The sequence below is a fragment of the Harpia harpyja genome, chromosome 12 (assembly GCF_026419915.1).
Source record: "Harpia harpyja isolate bHarHar1 chromosome 12, bHarHar1 primary haplotype, whole genome shotgun sequence".
Classification (NCBI taxonomy): Eukaryota; Metazoa; Chordata; class Aves; order Accipitriformes; family Accipitridae; genus Harpia; species Harpia harpyja.
The window spans coordinates 27491035-27504888 of NC_068951.1; the positions used below are offsets into that span (position 1 = coordinate 27491035).

General features: G+C 39.1%; 1 protein-coding gene across 5 annotated transcripts in view; it reads right to left on the minus strand.

The window, feature by feature from the left end:
* Positions 1-2773: 2773 nt before the first annotated feature.
* The window catches only part of GK5 (glycerol kinase 5), a 28792-nt gene continuing 17711 nt past the window's right edge, over positions 2774-13854 (minus strand). For 2 of the 5 annotated variants that reach the window (XM_052805033.1, XM_052805034.1), the window contains 4 exons: positions 11878-11981; positions 10480-10539; positions 7514-7647; positions 2774-6184 (listed from right to left, as the gene is read on the minus strand). In XM_052805033.1, the coding sequence (XP_052660993.1) occupies positions 6048-6184; positions 7514-7647; positions 10480-10539; positions 11878-11981 (435 nt within the window). In that variant the 3' untranslated portion in view covers positions 2774-6047. The other 3 variants (XM_052805035.1, XM_052805037.1, XM_052805036.1) reach the window with 3 other exon arrangements.

The following is a 13854-nucleotide window of genomic DNA, read 5'->3' on the forward strand; positions in this document are numbered from 1 at the left end:
GAAGGGCGTGGCCGGCCGAGACCCTGGGCCGCCGCCGCCGCCTCCCCTCACGGCCCCTGGGCGGCCCGGTCCGGCTGCCGGCGGGGGGCCGCGGCGGCCATCCGGTGCGGGCCGGGAGCGGGGGCCGGCCGCTGTGCGCGGGTGCGCGCTCGCTGACAGCTCCAGCCGGCCGTACCTGCCCTCGCCGGCGCCCAGGTGCAGGCGCTGTCCTCCCGAGGCGGGGCGCTGCAAGTCGCTATAAAGGAATCTCTGTTTGTATTGATACACAGCGAACGGCGCCGCGGTGCCTGCAGTCGCAGGCCTCGCCGGGCCGCGTCCCGCTCGCCTGAGCGGAGCTGGCGCGGTTGCGTCCTGGGGAGGCGAAGTTCAGCCCCGCCGCGGCTTCAGCCGCCTCAGGTGAAGGAACATCCCGCCTCTGGGGCGGGGAACCCGGCTGCGGGCGACCGGGACCGTATTCGGCAAACCTCGGACGCGGTTCCCTTCCTTAACGTGCCCTGCAACAGCGCCGTGACTTCCTTCCTGTGAAACAAAGGCTCTCTTGGCAAACAAAGAGGTGATGTTGCTGGCGAGCGGCTACCGCGCAGGGCGCGCGCCTCGCCCGCCGCGACGTAACTTGTGCACAGCCGCTGCTCGGAGGAGCGGGCGCTGCTGGATACAGCCCCGGGAAACCGATGCCGAGCGGGAGGTGCAGGGCTTCGCAGTAAAGCTTCAAGAAGTATTTGCTTTCAGCATTTCCTTATCTTTTTACAAAATCGATTTCAACAAAGCGGGGTTAAGTATTCTTGTAGAGAGAATATGAACAGAAAACACTTCTGGGAGTAAAAAAAATAAAATCGGCACTAGTTCCATGCTAAAAAACGTTGCATCGTTGCTTTACGTCCGTCTCCTGTACGGCTAGGCACACATCCAAGGCACGCAGTAACCCATTTTTCAAATTTCTGTAACACAAACTCACCTTAATGCTACTGAGCAACCTGAGAAAACAAGGTTTATGTGGATGCAGAAACAACACTATGTTTTAGAAACCGCTAGACTATACGCAAGAGTAGACCAAACTTGTTAAACTTGTGTTTTTCTTGCAACATTAAATACTCTAGAAAGACATACTTGATCCTACCCCTTTACTAAAAAGGGATGAAACATCAAAAAGCAGGTGTTCAGCCTGTAAAATAGAGTTCTTAAATGAAGGACTAAGGAAAACCATTAGTGAGCAAGAACTGTGTGTTTACTTCAGTGGGATAGTTCCCAACCGAAAATCTAGCATGTGCCCAGGAATTTGCCGACTTTGTGGTTGTAGTTTCTTTTCATCCTCTATAAAATATTTCTATCACATGCAGCAAGACCTTCATCGATATTTGCAGTGTTGTGCAAGATACCTTCATGAAAGCATTACCCCCCCCCCCCCCAAAAAACGCAAACTATTGTGTATTCTCTTGGAGACCCCTCCAACAGGTACAATCACAATAGCTAACATAAAGGCAAGCGAAGCATGCCCTGGCAGAAATGTAGAAGGCATGCGCTGCCTCAGAAAAGGAAGCAAAACAGAAGCAAACACCAGGTTGGCTCGTTTATTGCACTATTCACAGTAAGTTACCCGAGCTAAACAAATACTTGAACTCAAACCCAGCCTCAGTAAAGACACTTACGCTTCAAATCTCTCTCTCTAGTTCATTGGTTTATTTACTTTTCTGCAAGCAACACCGATGAACTGAAGTCAGATACTTGAACTGATTATGAACATGAAAAATAGGCATTTTAACCATGACAGAGAGAAAAAGATGAAAGGTCGCTGCTGTAGTTTGCGTTTGCTTTCAACAGCAAACTGCAGAACAAGATGACTATATATGTATACACTATTGAATTTGCTGAAAGAATGATCAGTTTGCATGAGGGTACCTATGCTACTGCTGTAACATTCTAAACCAATACATAGTCTTTCAGAACTTACACAAAGCCCAAACTTTATCCTGGAATGAGGGCTGCATTGAAAAACATCTTGGAATTTTTTTTTAGACGTGTTAAGGCATGGTTTGAACAGCTACTTGCAGTAAAACCTGCACTGCAGGAAGTTCTCATGTCTCCCTCCAGAAACGGTCAGTGGTCTCCCAGCTTTCCAATAACATCTTCCTCCTTCTGGCTGGTCAGAGCCTTTTCTGATCCCCCACCTTCCCCTTTCACATTACTTTTCAACGTTTGGTAGTTTCACTGCTTTCTTGCCAGCCCACAACCCCTGCTGTGATAACCTATACAAACACTAACCCAAAACAGCCTCCCTTTTCTCCTGCTGAACTTGGCCCCACTCCCTGTAAAACCTTAAACTAAAATGCTGCCCAACTTTTGGGTCACAGCACTACCATGTTCCCCAACTCAACCTGCAGTACTGACATACCTGTTTGTTTGAAGAGGGTATCATCACTTTGTACTTTTTGGCTTGGACCAGGGAAGAACACAACCCCCGGCTCTATTCTAGGGCCCACTAACTGGCAAGAAATGGTTGTTGGCTTTTTCCGCAAGGCTGGTGTTCAACTGGTAAGCCTCTCTGCTGTGCCCTGATCCTGGAAACAGTGGGACTAGTTAAGGATCTTGCTACAGAGATTATACCAAAAAGAAGCCAGCAGGCTGAAACAGAAACTCGTTATTTTCCTTTCTTACTTCTTCTGACAGGAAAGCAAGTATAAATGCTCTTGTCAAAAACAGATGAAAGCAACTGAATTAATTTTACATAAAATTAGTTGCTATAGGAGAGAAGAAAAAACACTGCTAAAGAAAACAGTACTCAAAAAACTTGGCAAAGTTCATTACAGTGACATTTTAAACATAGCTGACAATTCTTTCCTTAGTTATGTAAGAAAACTCGTACAACATCTGCTGAGTATTTTCAACTATCTGAAGACTATTTTATCTGCCCTTTCCCTTGACATGCAATAATTAATGCAATAGTAGTAAGATCCCTCCAACATCAGAGGGATTTTTCATGCCATGTCAGCCCACATATGTAATAGGACTATATGTCGTTTTGAATGATAAAACTGCCAAACTGGGATGAAATGATCTACCATCAGCACCACGTGTATCTGTCAAGGCAGGATGCCCAGAGATCATTAACACATCTCTCAACTGAATTTCCAATCTTCACATGCTTTATGAGGTGCATTACTACCCAATCCTAAGTAAAACATTCACAGTCTCAACATGGTGTATCACTTAAAATGATAAAACTACAAACTAGTTAATATTTATAATTGTATTGTTACCTTTACTACCAAACTCAGATGACTACAAATATAAAATTGCATATACTTTTCAAACTGATGAAAATCACCCCCGAGGCAAAAATCTAAATATAAGTAAAAAGGACAGCAGTCGAAGCTGTCATAAATCAGTTAGTATGAGTGAGGTTCTACAATGGTCTTAAATGCCCTTCTGTGTAGCAAAAATTGAGACAAAGTGCACCTAATTGCTTAAAGCTCGTTTCAAATTCATTATCAATTAACAGGTACCACTTTAAGATATCAGCACATTAAAAATTTCCTGGGAAGATAAAATCAATTTTTCCTGTAACAGGTACGCATAGAGATCAGTAACCAAATTTCTTCAAGATGTCTATTAGTCTGTTCAGTCTTTGGGCAGCTACGCACCCCAAGTGTGGCTGTGGCAGATGTTCTAACCTCCAAAGGCTGCTCCATCTTGGTAAAGACACCCTGTTTGTTTCAGAGACGCACTCACTGCCTTGAACCTCTCAGCAATAGAGCACATGACTTCACAGACCACTTGAAAGGCTCGGGTGGTGAATATAGTAAGACCTTTCTGCATCCTTAATTTGCAGTGAAGTTTCTCTCCTGTAGATTTGAGGCTAGTGAAAGGAAAACAGGTTAAATTTCCTGCTTCAAACTGAACAGTGACAGTGGTAAATCGTTATCCAGAATAGGTCCTCTAGGACACTATCTAGAGCAAGAGGACTATATAATGTCTTGGGTATCTTCTATCTTTCTAGCTGTGCTATGGCCAGGACGAAAACCACCACCATGTAAAGGTGCAGTGTAAGGCACATGGCTAGCTGAGTTACCTTCAGCTAAGTGATTTGAACAGAATCAGATTCAGCTGCCATTAGAACTCCAACTGGGAACACTGTGGGAATGGGAACCCTAATCAAGCCCAGCAAAACCACAAAACTATTAAGTGAACATACGTCAAGGAGCCTTCATCAAGAGGGTAATAGGTGGACATTATCCCTAGGCAGATTTTCATGAAACTAAACTCCTTCAGTGAGAACAAAGCGTAGAATACCAGCAACTGAGGCACAAGCTTCTGCTCAAAATGCCAGACTGAAAGCCTTTCTGTTTGGCCTAGTAGAACCTTCTTGCCAACGAGCATTTTCTTTAGTAGTGAGCTTGAGATGACAGAGAAAATCACAAGCTGAACACGGGTGTTGAAGCAAAGCAAGTGTTCCACATATCTTGTAACTACAGGCTCTTACCTTACAGCAGGAGGAGGATTGGAGGGAACCTCATCAATGCACTTTATATACATTAGAGTCTTGGCACCTGGACAGCCATACTTTATGGTCCAAAAAGAAATCAACCATATAGATTGTATAGTCTGCCATATTACTAGAAATCAGCAAACAGACCTGTTCCTGAACTTCAGTTCAGGATCCCCAGTGGAGTAGGTTCAGGAGAGAATGGTCTCTGCAACTTGAAGGACACCCAGGGGAAAAAAAAAAATGCGCCAAGACATAGCACAGGTTGAAGGAGAGAAAGTAACAGAAGAATAAAAAAAATGGTATGTTAAACTAAGGGTGACAGGCAAATGAGATCTAGTTTGAAGAACACCACAGCTAGAGTAGATGTGCCAACTCAGAGTAGATGACTGTGAAAGAAACTGAGGGAATGGTCTATGATTTGACCTTCCATGTTTCAGCACGAGAAAAAGCAAATGATAGTTCTTTGGCCCTCTTCAGTGATGTTAAATCTATAAACATTTCTTTTCTCCAGTGCCTGTGGAACACAATCACCCACAGCTTGAATTTGATATTATTCTGAAATTAAGTTAATAATTTTACATTTTTGAAGCTGATTTACACATACTCCTGAGAAAATTATAGTAATTTAAGATTACTGATAAACAAATACATAAGAATAATTAACTACACATTTCTTTAATTATAATTTATTTGTTTAAAAAATAGAAAAGTAATTCATAGCTTCAAAAATAGACTTGTGACCCCCCTTTAGCTAATAATACTACTAGGATTTAACAATGGGCTTGAAAATACTAATGTTACAGATTTTTACAAGTTAGATAGCATACCTTCAACTACTTTTAATGTATTTGTATTAGCCATGCCAGGTAATATAGCTTTTGGTCTTTATAAAATTTTAAAAAATTGAGCTACAAGCTAGATAGGAACCATCAGCTACAAAAATCCTGATTTTTTTTTTTTTTTCAGTGGGGTACTAAAGGCCTATTTACTTTTGTATTTCATCTTAATTTAGCGCACAAAAATGTCATCACAGAGCTGGATCAAATGCTTCCTTAGAAAGTCAACCAAAAGGTGGTAACAGGCTACTAATAAGAAAAATATCTTTGTACACAATCAAGTTCATCACAACCCACCCCCCAACAATCGTTTTACATTTCTTAGAAATGCCTAGGGAAGTGCATGTGCCTTTAACCCCTCCTTGATGATTAACATACCACATATATTAAAGATCCAAACGGAGGCAAGCTCCTCAGTAGAAAACTCATGATAGGAAAAAACTCCCCATCTCTAATACATGGTAGGATTCAAGCAGCTGGGCCACCCAAAGGAGGTCACTGAAGGGACACAAATGCTGCAGCTGGACTACAGCTGTCATAGGGATGATATGAAGGTTCATTATGGTGTGGTAAGTAATCTAGCAGCAGGGGAGTAACTGAAGTACTGTATAGTTTTATATATATACCATCACAAATTTCAGTTACGGTTTTTACTGTTCTGTTAATGTCAAGATTTTATAACCTTGAATTAAAACATTTTAATTCTTCTATAATTAAAATGTCAATTTCTACCAGCACGGGGAGCGTTTCATTGCTTGTAGCCAGGTATCCATAGCAGGTTTGTATTCCTCCAAGTCCTTCTGGGGCTCAAAAACTGCTTCTATTCGCCTTAGCTTCTTTAGTTGTTCTTTGTCAGTCCAAAATCCTATAAGCAGAAAGTTCATTCTGAAGCTCAACTGCAAATATGTTATTTTTGAGTTGTTTTAATTTATTTCCAAGCAATCCAAAGCAGAAACACAGTAAGAAATCATGACAGCTTTTCTTTACTCAACCAACAACTTTCTCAGAGGGAAGCATATTTTTAACATTGTGAAACTCCTTTCCAATAGCATCCACTTGTTTGGAATCCTGACAACAGCACATCTGCTTAACTGGGATGGCTTCCAAGGAACAGCTCTGGTACACTGAAGTTCCCTTAGGTTTCATCTACACTGTGCTTTTGGCTGCAGCTCCCTCTCAATGAAGAAGGGCCACAGAAACCAAGACTTAGCACTAGTTGCTTTCCTACCATCTTAAAAATTGCATAAATGGCAGACAACAGCTGGTGTTATGTATTCAGATTAATTTATGTTATTGAATCATTGTCTGTCAAGGGCTGCAGCTTTCTTGCAGTTCTAATTGCTAAGTAAGTCTTACCTGAGCATATCGCTTTTATCTTCCAGTTGTGTTATTTACTTATCAAATCATTTTAATGAAGTTAATGGAAATTTATTTTGTAGGTGGATATTAAGCAAAACCATTGACAGTTTGTAGTTTTAAGTCTGGTTAATTATATAGAACAGTTCTGTGTGAATAGAGTTGGATTCTTTTTTCCTATTAATAATTTACTTTGTACTTCCATTGTGTTTATTTCTGTGAAAACCTTGAAGAATAAAGACTCGGTTCACAGATGACAGGACACAGCTTCAGTAGGAATGACACAGCTGCACGTAAGCTTCCTCCTCACATGACGCATCCCCACTGAGCACCGCTCCAGGCAGTGCAAATATGGGAAGGGATGCAGAGTGTCCAGGTCAAGAAACAGGGAGGCAGCAAAGACAGGGTTCACTTCTTTGTTCTCCAGTAGTGTATCCTTCTGAATGTAAATGAATCTTACAAACATATACGTGGATACTTTTCCCATTAAACTCACTGTCACTATTCATTTATGTAAAATTAAACAAGCATACAACTGCTCAGCATATTGGGACATTGTGTTAGAAATGCAAATAATGTCCTTGATTTGGTTTATGTATGATGTTACCATCTGTTTCTTTGGTCCATCAAATACCAGTACATGGGTACAAAGCACTATACAGAGAAACATAAACACTATTTACCTTGGATTCCCACAAAAATGGCTAAAGTAATCCTTTGGGAAGTTTTTACAATTATTTGAAGTTATGCCCTGGTTTTGTCTTTTTTTTTTTTCCTCTGTATTTACAAACATGCATTATGAAGGCAAAAAACAAAACCCCTTTAAATGTATACATACCTGAAGCAAGGCCTGCTAGAAAAGCTGCACCAAGACTAGACATGTCTGCATTTGCAGGTTTTTCTATTTTCTTATTAATTAAATCTGAAGTCATCTGCATGACAAAACTATTATTACTGACACCTCCATCAGCTCTATAGGGAGAGGGGAAAAAGAAGTTAAAAAAAAAAATGCATTTAGATCAAATGCTTATTGCCAACATTACTGAAAACAACTTCTAGGTTTTCACACCTATGCATAAATCTTCCTGTCACTCATGCACAAATGCATTTCCATTTTATGGGCAAATTTAGAGGCTGGCACAAGGTGCCTAGAAAAAAAAAGAATGCCTATAAACTGGGGGAGTAATGGTAGACAGACAGGGACATAGGACAGACACATTATCAAAAGCTTTGAAAGCTCTGTCTTCTAAAACTCTACATCATCCTGGTTGAAACATTAGGGTTTATAAGAGAACCTTCACATAGTTATCACCACAACATGACAATAGTCAAAATCATTACAGTAAACAAACCCTTTCAAGTGTTCTCAGAATGGGAAAAGTACTTTTTTTTCATTCCTACCAAATGTTTGTACTAGTTAGCTAAAATGCCTTCACAGTTGCTTCTTTTTATGAGGAAGATGAGAATGAGGCTTCCATCTACCTATTTTCCTGATTGCATCATGTTGGAGACCCTTTTAATGGAGAAAATTAGAACTTATCAATGCTGATCTTGAATCATGTGAGAGTGATTACTAGTGGTGCAAAGTAATCACTCTTGCAAACAAAAAATAACTATAACAAAAAGCAATCTTTGAATTGTCATAGATTGGTTCGTTATGCTGTTGGACTCCAATACCAGCCAGGTATGGAGCTGTTCTGTCAAATGTGGCGTGGTAAAGACATCTACTGTTTATTACTATAGAAAGTGTTGGGTAATAAAACTTAACAGCTGCTTAGAAATCTTCAATATATGCCAGCTGAAATCTTCTATCCTACCTGATGCCTCAGAAAACTTCTGCATAAATGTTTTGGCCGTTTCTGAAAGTAAAATCAGGAGACACTGCCTGATTGGTGATGTTACAGGGTTTTGCTTGTTTGTACAATTGTACATGCAGGGTTACCACCTCTACACTACAGCATAAAAACCTTTAACTGGCAAAGTCACTTTCTTAATGCCAGTGACATGTATTTTCCTTCTTCTGTAAAAATAAGACATCCATTTGATTCAAGTTACAAGGGGAAAAAAGAAAGAAAATTTCCAAATACTCAGTTTTACATTTAGCTGAATTTTGCTGCTAGATACTTTGAAGATTCAGTCTGTACAGTACATCTTCTAGCTCAAAGTTCCTACATGCCATTTGACTGGGGATGTGCTACTTCACAGAACAAGTAAATAGGTGACATTCCAGGACTCCAGGGACCACCAGGATCATCCTTGTAAAGGCTGCCGCAGACTGCTACAACGTAGGACGTGAGGACTAAAAATGAGGGTTCCTTCTCTGTACTTTCCTTGAAGATGTTGAGATGAAGCAAAGAGAAGTAATAGGAATGTAGAGGACTAATGAAAATAACAACTTTGTAGGAGCTTGTAGGAGCCAGAGACTGGGAAGAAACAAGGGATACAGGACAATAGCTAAAAAGGGAATGACCATGTTTATGGGATAAAAACAACAACAACAACAAAAGTTAATGGATAGATACTAAAGATGTGTGGACAAAAGGATGGGAGAGCAGTTTACAACCCTACTGAAAAATCCATTAAGTGTATCCCATTATCTTCTAATGCTTAATCCATAAGCTGAATTGCTACCGATCATAGTTAACTATTACAGTCACTATATGAAACAGCAATTTTATATTAATAGAACAGAATATGATCATACAATTTACAGTTTACATTACAATGTAAATGCGATCAGAATTCTATTATTCCCTAGGCAGTACTTCCACACTTCCCATTTTTTCGTTCTCAGTCTTAACATGACTTCTCAAATTCTGGATGCAATTTTCTGTGTAAAAAAGCTTCCTAAGGAATCAAAAATTCCAATACTCTTCATCTTTTCCTCTTCATTAAAACCCCAAGCCTGGCTGTTCCTTCATCTTTGCCTACTCTGTCCCAGTATGTGATGGAAGACAGAAACTTTTACCTCCCCCCACTTTGTACTTTCACTTTTCTTCCACTACTCAAAAGTCTGATTTCTCAACTGTCTCCATTTCTGTCTATTTCTTCCTTTGCATGGGTATCAGGAAAAAAGCCACAAGCTCTCCTCACTGTTCTTGACCATGGCATCACGATGACCCCTGGCTGCCAGAAGGAGAAATTCTGGAGAGCCTTCTCAGCGTGAGAGGGCTTGAGGCTTTAAGACAACTGGTGTGTTCAAGCAAAGTACCTACCAAAATGTGCAACATAGTTTTCCAGCAACTCATAGTTCAGCTAAATTTTTTCAAGATGTTGTGAAAAGCATATTCTAGGGATCACTGTTACCTCACTAAATTTGATTTGCTTCTTCAAAGATTGAAGCAAAACCAACGTCTTAACAATTGAATTGCAAAAATATTCTCCCTCTTTCCCTCACAAACAGATCCAGTTTTAACTGACATCTTCAAAAAATATTCAGTCCATGAGAGACCCAGCACAAAAAATTTCAGTATGGAAGAATGATAATAAAGGGTAAAAGACCTTTGTGGTAGGCATTGCTATATGCACTCTAGTGCTACCTGAAAACATGGATTTGCCTTTTTTTACTAATTAGAGCAATTAATTACTCACCTACTGACAATCACCAATGCCAACAGTTTAATTAAGAACCAACCCTTCTCTGGGTAGAATCTACTGCCACTTAAGTTACATTAACATTTGGCTTGGTAATCATCTATTTCTCAGCAGCAGAATTTTTACAGTAAGATAAAATGTGTAATAAAGTTCACACCTATTTAAAAATCAAACTCCCATATAACAAATCTAAAAGTTAATGGAACTTACCGAATAGTTTGAAGAGGAATGCGTACCTTCTTCACAATGGTATCATAAAGCTGTTTGTTTCTTTAAAAAAATATTTAGTTGAATTAAGTATTATATATTCCATAAAGTGTTTCCAGTATTTACATAGTCAGAAAATAAAATACAGGGCAAAAAATGCCTCAGTTGTGTCAGAACTGCAATAGCTAACAAGTTTCCAGAATGCATAATTAAAAAGGAAAAAAAGACTGAAACTGGTCTTTGTTACACATCATTACAGAGGGACACGTATGGCTAAATCACAGCCCATTCTATAGCAAGTCACTGTAGAAGGTACATTTTTCCCATCTGAAACTGCTGATAGGTTTCTACAGACAAGATGCAATTGTCAATGTAACAAGTGGTTTAGAGTGAGGAAAGTAGGCTGACAGAGTGATAAATGGAGTTTATCCAGCTGTTCTTTAAGGGGAACATCTGAAGGCTGTAAGTTTGACTTGTTCTGAAACCATTTCATTTAATGGGAGAAAATCTAAACACAAAGAATCCCTACCCTTTTCAAGTTAGATATTTGAATGAGATAAGAGACCTGTTTTCAAGAGACCCATGCTTCAGTTCAGGAATTACTGCATCTCTTGTTCCTCTTACAAGTGCAGAAAAAAACCCATATGCATTGTTGCAGCAATTCAGAATGCTACCTTCCTCCAGACATCCTTTTTGCCTCTTTGCAGGAGGTTATTATACCCAAAGCAGAGCTGATGACTAGATGGAAGGAATCATACCAGTGCTCCCTAATTGGCCACAGTGCAGTGTGAGCCAGGCTCAAACCATATTCAACTTCAGTTCGAGGCATGATGGGTGGGTTTGCAAGGCAGAACCAATCTGTTCCACAGTGAGCTACTGATGTGGTATCATCAGTGACTAGCAGTAATATCTTTATCCTTGACAGTTAGATCTGGAACTTTTTGTCCATTCACATCTTTAAAGATGTTTAAGATGCCTATTACCATGTTCTATAAAACAACAAAATTTCAAACTTTAGCCAAAGAGCTAATACAAAACTTCCAGCTTCAGGGATACTTTAAACACAGCTGGAGTGGGCTACAGCTTCTGACAAAACACTGTCAGGAGAGTAAGGACAAACTTTAAACAGAAAACATTTTTAGAACATGCAGAAAACAATGTATTTTAAGAATCTCTATATGGTTACTTAATAACAAAAATTCTGAACTAAAAATATACACAAGTTTGTAAAGTGTTAAAGAAAAAAAGAAAGCAGCTAAAACTCCTTTTCAATGTAACAGTAATGGATTACTCTGATTTATATTTTACAAACTGGAGAAGTTCATGTATCCATTTAACACTGCTGGTGAAAATAAAAGCAAACATAAGAAAATATAAGCAAGATAATTAAGCAAACAGTACCTGAAAGCTACAGATTCCAATATAGCTCGTACAAGATGGCTTCTGGTAGTGGAAGGCTTCAGCCCCATGAAGGAGGCACATAAATATGGGTCATTCACAGAAACCTGCAGAGAAGATTTCACCACGAGTTCAGTGAATTGTATTTGTAGGCTTTTGAGAAAGGAGTCAAATAGTAAGAGGAAAAAAAAAATAACTTACGACAATTACAGGCAGCATAGTGAAAGAAGAAAATTGAAAACAATATGTAAGAGGTATATAGTGTTATTTCAGCTAACTCAGTGAACAGTTTAAATAGCTTCTTTCAACAACAAAAGGTTTAAGTGACTTCTTGCCAATTTGACATACTAAATAACACTAATCTGTATGACTTCTCTTTAAAATACATATAGCGTACACTTTAAGTGTCTCGGACAGGGCACACTGATATTGCTCCTCTCTAGCAAGATTTCACACCCCCCCCCCTTTTTTTTATTTTTTTAAACACTCCTGAACTGCTGAAAGAAAGATGAACTGACTTTTAAAAGTAACACTGAAAAGGATGGTAATACTTTTTATTAGTTTATACTACAGCCTGTTATCAGTGACACTGATAAACAGACTCCAACTAAAATTCTAATGGTCACTACATTGTCTTTTTTTTGCAGGAGAACTAGAAGATCAATTGATGAATCTCATCCTCACCCCTCCACTCCTCTGACGAACTTTATCACAAAATATTAGTTTGCTGGTCTGTACCTGGTTTGTGACAATGTTAAATCCTATTTTCACTGTAGACAGTAATTTTTAAATTGAAACAATCCGTTCTAGTTGTATTGTGCTAAATATCAATTACGACAATACTTACCAGAAGCCTGACTTTCATGCTTATATTTATAAAGTTAAGAAAATGCTATCATATGTTAAAAACAATTTAAAAATGACCTATGGATAGATACACACAGCCAAAAGAAAAACTGGCATTTTGCAAAAGTTCCTAAATAGAAGAAACTTCTGCATTAAAGTCAAAGAAAATATTAACTTTTTTTCCATATACAAGTACCCTTCCCATTCTAAGAATAAAATCACTTGTCCAGCCCAGTAGCATAATGAGGATTCACAGCTTCCAAGTTTACAGATTTTCATATACAAGATAACCAATAAAAAGCATAGACTTATATTCTACATAAGGGTGAGTATCCTGAAAGAATCAATCTTGAAAAAAAAAAAAAAGCAGCAATGCATATATATATGCATACACCCCAAAGAAAAGTCCTAAGTTTTTGCTGTTACTATTAACCACAGCAAATTAAGCCTGGAAACCCCTGTCTGTTTCTAGCAGAATGAGTAAAAGGAAAAATGATTAATGTACGTATTCACTCAATTTCAAATGCACTTTCACAACGATGCTCCTCTTGGTGCACTTCACCACAGCAGTAGAATCCGTAAGAAAGAAACTTGTTCTTATTGCCTTAATATGGACAAGTAGAGAAACATTTTACTCTGTGTAGGAAATCAACATATGAGCTCCATAAGAACCCTCCCTAACTACTATTATTCTGAGGTCTAAGAAACATTATAATAGAATCAATTTGTGTTAACATCTAGCCAGTGAAGCTAAAAAGACACACTACAGTCCCAGAAGTATTAAACTCTGTTCATGTCCCTTCTCATACCATTTAATCCACTCAGTTTCTAAACTGATACAGATTCTGTTACTGTGAGGCTACTAAATAAGCACAGTCCACTGGAATAAACAGGGCTTTCAAAAGGCAAAGAAATCCACATTGGTGGATACTGTTAGCGGTTACTAGATGTCACAGTTAAAGACAAATCCATTCAGTTTTCTAAGTACAGCTTCTAAATTTGGACTGGGAGTATTAGAATTAGGGAAAAAAAGAGACTGAATCAATGTTTACCAAGAAATTAGCAGGGGTTCCTTCTGGAGACAGTGTCAAGAAAGTGAGGGGCAGAAAAACCCGCAAAACGAAACAAAAACCA